At 46.5% G+C, this 7,159-nt stretch overlaps 1 protein-coding gene across 1 annotated transcript in view; it reads right to left on the reverse strand.

Moving 5' to 3' along the window:
• Positions 1 to 3,483: 3,483 nt before the first annotated feature.
• The window catches only part of Ing5 (inhibitor of growth family member 5), a 12,310-nt gene continuing 8,634 nt past the window's right edge, over positions 3,484 to 7,159 (reverse strand). Inside the window, exons 6-8 of the mRNA XM_055616907.1 lie at positions 5,578 to 5,713; positions 5,399 to 5,460; positions 3,484 to 3,608 (exon numbers count right to left, since the gene is read on the reverse strand). Coding sequence (XP_055472882.1) covers positions 3,566 to 3,608; positions 5,399 to 5,460; positions 5,578 to 5,713 — 241 coding nt within the window. The 3' untranslated portion in view covers positions 3,484 to 3,565. The remainder of the gene's footprint in view (positions 3,609 to 5,398; positions 5,461 to 5,577; positions 5,714 to 7,159) is intronic.

Raw genomic sequence — 7,159 nt, forward strand, 5'->3', positions numbered from 1 at the left:
ACCAACCTGTTTGTGGAGAACAGGGTTGCAAAGCCTGAAAGAAATGTCCCTCACTGTTCGATTTCAAATCCTGAAGACCTAACCTCCTGGTCTCATAACCAAGCCAACCTTGGTCCCATGACCACATGGAGGAGTTGCTCTCTGGACAGTGTTATTGCTTGAAGCATCCCTGCCAAGGCCTTCTGGGGACAGGTGAGGGAGAGAAGGCAAGATGCTGTATACACAAGAGCACGCAGGCGGCCACTTCCCCAGCCATCCACAAGCCCTCACAACTCATGGCTCTTCACCACAGAGTGGAAGACACAGCTGATGGCCTGACTCCTACTGACCTCACCTGCTGGACAGATGAATGCTTGGACCATCATACCACTGGCATGTTCACAGATCTGGGGGCTCAGGGTTTTTTTGTTTGTTTGTTTGTTTTCATTAATTCATCATGCTTCTTCTAATATGAAACTGGAGAAATTCAAACTACTGATAATGTGCACAGAAAACAAGGTGATTCCTCTCAGCAAAACACTCATGTACTTAAAAGAAGGGGGATTACACAGGGAGGGCCCAGCCTTGGCTCTGGCAAAGCTGCTGCCATAGTGACCTGTCAGGGTCACCCTACCCATTCTAAGAAGCAGGGATGGCTCAAGAGCCAGGTCTCAATGAGCAGGCACCAAAGAGCATCTGGTCTGACAACAGAGACAGCTAGGGTTTCTCATACGGTGCTCAGTGGCACAACAACATGCCTTCTGTGTTTCCGCAGCGCCCAAGGCAGAGCTGGTACTAGGATACTTTTCCTTGAACTTCCTCTTTGCTCACAGATAGCAACAATGGGAATGACCCTAAGGATTTTCCCTCTGCTTTCTGTTTTGTTGCCAGGGATCAAACCTAGACCATCACCTTTGGAACGCAGCTTTGCTCACCACCATAAAACCAATGCCACACTGAGCTTCGTACTTGGTAGACAAGCATTCCATCACTGAGTTTAACCCCCAAGGCCATGATTCTGTTTTTTTCTTTTTTTCTCCCCAAGCTATATGTATCTTATTTTGGTGACATTATTATAACTGTTAAAAAAACAAATAAATAAAAAGTCAGAAGCCAATATGGCCCCAGACACTCAGAGAAAAGCTAACATGACGTCAGGAAGCCAGAAGATGGAGCTAATCCAGCCTCTAACACCTCTACCAGTAAAACATCATTTCTTCCCAAAGGTCTCAGCTGCCTCAGGCTGAATCTCAGGTATTAACCCAGCTTCTAAGGCATTATCAAGCAAGATCTGATTAAAAATTTGTGCTTCCAGAAACTGTAAGACAGGTCCAGGCAAGATGGCACACACCTGTAATCCCAACATTTCATGGCTAAAGCAGGATGATTGCAAGTCCAAAGCCAGTCTGGGCTACATAATAAAGCACTGCCTCCAAATAAATAAATAATTTAAAATTTAAAATTAAAAAGATGCATGGGGCCTGACCCTTAGCACTGAAGAAAGAAAAACAAGAAAGATAAAAGAATAAAGAAAAAACTGAGGATGTAACTCAATTTGTAGAATGCTTGCCTAGCATCCATGGAGTTCTGGATTGGAGATGAGTGGTGGTGGTGCATGCCTTTAATCCCAGCATTGAGGAGGCAGAGGCAGGAGGATCTCTGACTTTGAGGCGAGGGAGTTCCAGAACAGCCAGGGCTACATAAAGAAACCCTGTCTCGAAAAACCAAAATAAAAAAAAGTTCTGGGTTTGGTCCCTAACACTGCAAAACCAGATCTGTTGTTGTACACCTGTAACTTCAGCATTTAGAGGTGAAGGAAGAAAGACCAAAAGATCAAAGTTATTCTCAGCTACACTGTGAGTTCAAAGACAGCCTAGGATACATGAGACCCTGTCTTTAAAAATAAAAAAAGAAAAAGAAAAAAAATCCTTATAATTTACCCTCACAACCTTTAGTACAACAAAAAGCTGTTATGTCTATCTAATCTGAGCCTGAGGGGTCCCCAGGGAGAATGCCAGGCCCCTCGAGCCCACAGGTCACAGGAACCAACATTTCCAAAGCTCTTCCTAGCCTGGAGACAAGCTCGGGCAGTTGCCTATCAGCTACAACTACCTGCCTGACACCTACTGTCCAGGAAGAGTCAATGTGGACTAACGTATTCAGTAGCACAAACACAAGCCACTCCCCCATCTCCCTCTATCACTGGGACAGGCTATGCCCAGCAGGAACATGACCATGATGCCATGGTGTGGGGCAGATACAAATCCCTTCTGCTTTCTTTTCTTTCCTTGGTATAAAGTGGGAAGGAAATCTATATATTTAACCATGGCCATCATAAGAAAACAAGGTGCCTATTGTCACATTAAAAAAAAAAAATGGCTCTCCTTAAATTGGAAATTGCATAACCCAGCTCTGTCTTGTGGGTCTTTTTCTGGGATATGACCACAAACAGACTCTCTTAGTTCTCAGAGAGCCTGAGTCCCTGGAGAACATGCCAGAGAAATTCTAAGTCAAAGGACACTCTCAGGGTCTTGTTACACTTAAGAAGCCATCACAGATGCATCTCAACAGGCCCTGTGCATACACCCCCCACAACTATTTCCAAAAGACAGTTCAACACTGGTTTCGTGGAGAGTGGTTAAACAGAGTACACTATAATTTCCTACCTTCATTCCAGAACTGCTACTGGGCACACAAATTCACAAATCATGTCACATAATTGTAGTCCCCTTGAATGTAAGCTGTGGTCTAGTGGGATGCAACACAGCAGAGTTCTAAAATCAGCTCACAGTAGACAGACTCACTTCATAGACACACAGACCCATGACCTTCATGCTATTACAATAAGTTCATCTTCACAGTAAAAAAGTCAGGAATTCCCAGAGAGGTGGAAGCTCAGCCTGGCTGTTTGTCCGCTGTTGGGCAGTGCTGGTTGTGATAACTGACAGTCCGAGGCTAACGGAAGCCGGATCTCCAGGGAAGGCTGGAAGCTCACACTGAAAAGGTGGCACATAATGCAACAGAGGGCATTTCCACCTGGGAAAAGATTCCCCCAGTCACTTCCAGACACATCAGAGGTATCTTGGCCAAGAATCCCTGGTATCCAGTCAGGGTCAGAGCACACAGCAAGGGGCGGTGCCTGATAATACTTTGCTCACAGAGCAACAGCTGTGCCTCCATGATGCCATTAGACAAGTCCTGGAAAACATGGGCACTCAAGGCTGACCCTCTAGTCACAAAGCAGTGGCAGTATACCATGTTAAAATGTGTCCACCCTGCACCATGCACTTTGCCTACAGCCCACACTGACACACAACCACCAGTGGCCTGGCCATTCCCAGTACTGGGAGGTTGCGGGATGGGGGAGCCTGCTTGTAACATCACCTTGGCAAGTCCCTGTGAGATAGATTGTTCTGTGCAAATGGTGCAGTGGCTTCTTGTTTTGGGAAATAGCCAAAATTACAACTGGCCACTGAATTATTAAATATCAGTCGAAATAAGGTAGTTTTAAAATGAAAGATAATATTGCAACATGAGTGAAGAAATATATTAGCTTGCTCTTCAGTCTGGCACAACGGCCTCTTCTTTACTTCTTCTTCCTCTTTTCCTGAACACATCGTGGACAGAACCTGTGACAAGAAAGGCACCAGGATCAAGCCTCTGCATTGGTTCTCCTGGCACACAGGACACCCAAGTATCTTTCCTGAATATCACAGGGTAGCTGGACTCTGATAAGATAGTGCCAGAGGAGAGCTACAGTTTTTCCTTTGGGAAAAGCTGGCATTTGAACTGCAGGTTCACACGTATCTCGAGTTGACTTGAGATAGATACATATAAGCACAGCCATGGGGTCAAGTTGATAAGACTGGTCATGAGGTGTCCACTACAGAGGTGACCCCACTAGCTGGTTGGCAGATTAGACATGCTGAAGACCGTATGTGTAGACATGAGCCTGATACGCCAGCGGCTAACAGTTTCTGACACAGCTGCACTGGACCCTGAAGCCTGTATGGGTCACACAGGTTCCAGTGTTGTGGGTCAAGCATACATCCAATCCTTGAGTGTTCATGGACACTCAAGAACAGAGTAGCCAACTCATGATCCAACAGGACATTCCAGTAAGTCTCCCAATGTGGGAGACAGTTCTTACATGTTACAGATAACATCACTTCCCTCTGTACTACGAAGCTCTGAGCATCTAGGCCTGTACTATAATGACCTTGTCAGTCACAAGTTGTCTCTCTGAGGAAGCCCATCCTGGTAATCTACAGAAAGACCACATTGGAGCCTCATTCCCTAGTTCTTCTGTCTGGCTTTGGGCCCAACACATTGGGCAGCTGCCAAGCCTACACTCTCAGAGGGAGCACCCCAACAGCTTTGCCAGTGCAGTCAGACTCCTTCAACCTGGAAATCCTACAAACTCACCGCATTTAACTTGAACTCAAAGTTGCCTGCTCTTTTCCCTTTCCTTAGCTGAGTAACCACCATCCATTAGAGCCCAGCCACATATCTGCTCTCTCACACCCACTGCCCCCAACGCCCAGCCCACTTCCATAAGGCAAAGGCATAGCCAAAGGACCTGCCATATGGTTCTTGTAGCATGAAGTATAGAGCCATGCAGAATGTCTGCCCAACAAGGTGGGATTACATTCACACCACACACTTCACCAGCATCCACTTTCCTTTCCCAGCTGACTCTCAAACTGGCCACAGGCTGATCTATACCCCGAGAATGTTACCATGAGCTGCTTCAAGTATTCCTCTGAGAAGGGCCCATATATATTTTAATGAATATGCATCCATTTTTAAAGTGAACAAAGCCAGGTTTTTATTCAAATAAAACCTTGGGGGCCAGGTGCAGTAATCCCAGCACTCAGGGAGGCAGAGGCAGGCAGATCTCTGTGAGTTTGAGGCTAGCCTAGTCTAGAAAGTGAGACAGCCAGGACTACAGAAAGAAACCCTGTCTCGAAAAACAAAAACAAAAGTCCTGGAAGCATCTTGAACAGTGGCCTACTGCTGACCAGAGCTAGGATGGGAACAAGAATGCACAAGTTTGCTGTGCTGTTAGACAGACACCCCTGGGAGAGAGCACAGCTCCTCCTTTACAATTCCCATTTCCCCTAGAGACAAGAACCTTTTCTCCTGGGTTTCATTTGAAATAATGTCTATCCAACCTGGAACCACAGTTCTGTAGTAGAGCACTGGTCTGGCACAGTAGGATAGAGGTAGTGAGCCCAAATAGCTCTTCTTCAAAGAGCACTGATATAGACACTATGTCAGCCCAGGTGAGCTGAGCAGATCCCCCTCTGTGAGCTTAACATCACCACTGCCCCTCCCCAGCCAGGACCAATGCTGCAGAAATATGGAGACCCAGAGCACCAGGCGGGCTTGCCCAAGGGGGCGGTCACCCCATACTAACCACTTTCCTTTGGGCTTTGTGGTGAGATCCACGCAGGCAAAATGAAACCACTCAATTGGACACTGCAAAGCAAGGGGAAAGCCTGTGTCACACCCATGCACTCTGTATATTAAACACAGAAAGGCCAAAACCCACCCATATTTGTCCCAGGTTACTTGTACCCTTTAAGATCCACTCACATCTGGATTGTCACAGCCAATCATCTCCCCGTAGGACACCTGGTGGCACAGGCAGTACGTAGGTTCATTCGGATCCACAGGCATGTCCAGCACATCAGACGGATGCACAGATAGGATACTGTCCGTAAACTCAGACCTAAAGGGAGAGGAAGGATCTGATAACCACAGGGCAAAAGGAGGAAGGCAGAGGACACACAAGGCCAGATTGCAGCCCTTCTACCAATAGCCCAAGGCTCCTCTACCCTGGAACCAAAGATGCGTGCAGGTTCTAAGAAAAGAATCTACAATGACTGCACTAATGATCATCCATAAACTTGCCTCCAATTTTCTTGGAACCTGGGAACATTCCTAATGTCACTGAGGTACATTTTCAAGGATAACCTCAAAACCTTCCAGCCAAATCTCCCCTAAGAACTTACAGTCAGAATAATATGGTTGCTAATTACCAGTTGAAGAGATTCCCTTGGACTAATAGCAGCCACAAACCTAGGGGCAGCAGCAAACAGCAAGTGGCAAGCACACCACCCTCACACCAGCAGAGGCCCCAGAGGCAGGCAGTGGGGACTGAGATTACTAACAGCACTCACTATGCAACTGCCATTGCTGTCTACTGGAGACAGAAAATAGAGCCCTCCAACAGTGCGAGGCTGCTGCTTTCTCTGGGTCTCCTCCTGTGTTGGCTGCTACCTCCTGTTAGGGACAAGAACACGGACCCCGGCCAGCAGACAGCTTACATCTGACAAGAGTCTCTGTCACCCAAGGCTGGCCTAAGGATTGAGACATTGAATAGCTATACTGTAACCAATGGATATCTCCTCCTCCCAGAAGAGAAAGACAATGTATCCTCTGCATCTTTCTAGGTACTTTCACCCCAAACATATACTTACCTGCCTCTCAGTCTTTGAACAGTAGCCTAGCAAGAATGCTACCTCTTCATCTTCCTCCTGTAACTGTTGTCTAAATAGCCCAGCCCCACCCTTCACTGCAGATCTGGACACTGAACTTACTCTTGACATGTATTTCTCAAATAACCATACCAACTGTAGGGCAGTCTAGACAGTATAATCCCTGTACCTGTAACACCAGTGTCTCTACTCACCCCTAAACTAGGAATGTAGTGATAAATAATTATGGTCAGTTCCCATGAGGGTAAATGACACAGCTGCAGACAGGAAACAAGACAGAAGCCTGGGCTCACGGGCTCTGATTTTCTGAATGTTCCCCAGACGTTTAGTTGTTGCATATGTGCGTGGGTGTGCACATCTACAGTCCAGCCCGATACCTTGGGGGCTCTGGAACTGGGGCCTCTCCTTAGCAGGTAACCCATGCTTCCAACACCTGTTTCTTTGAAACAGAAATGTTAGCACACGCCTTTGATCCCAGTACTTGGGGAAGCAGAGGCAGGAGGATTACTATGAGTTCAAGGCCAGTCTGGTCTACAAATCTAGTCCAGGACAGCCAAGGCTACACAGAGAAACCCTGTCTCAAAAAAACAAAACAAACGAAAGAAAAGAAAAAAAGAAAGACGAAAGAAAGAAAGAAAGAAAGAAAGAAAGAAAGAAAGAAAGAAAGAAAGAAAGAA

Source organism: Psammomys obesus, unplaced genomic scaffold, assembly GCF_907164565.1.
Source record: "Psammomys obesus unplaced genomic scaffold, mPsaObe1.curated_primary_1811, whole genome shotgun sequence".
Taxonomy (NCBI): Eukaryota; Metazoa; Chordata; class Mammalia; order Rodentia; family Muridae; genus Psammomys; species Psammomys obesus.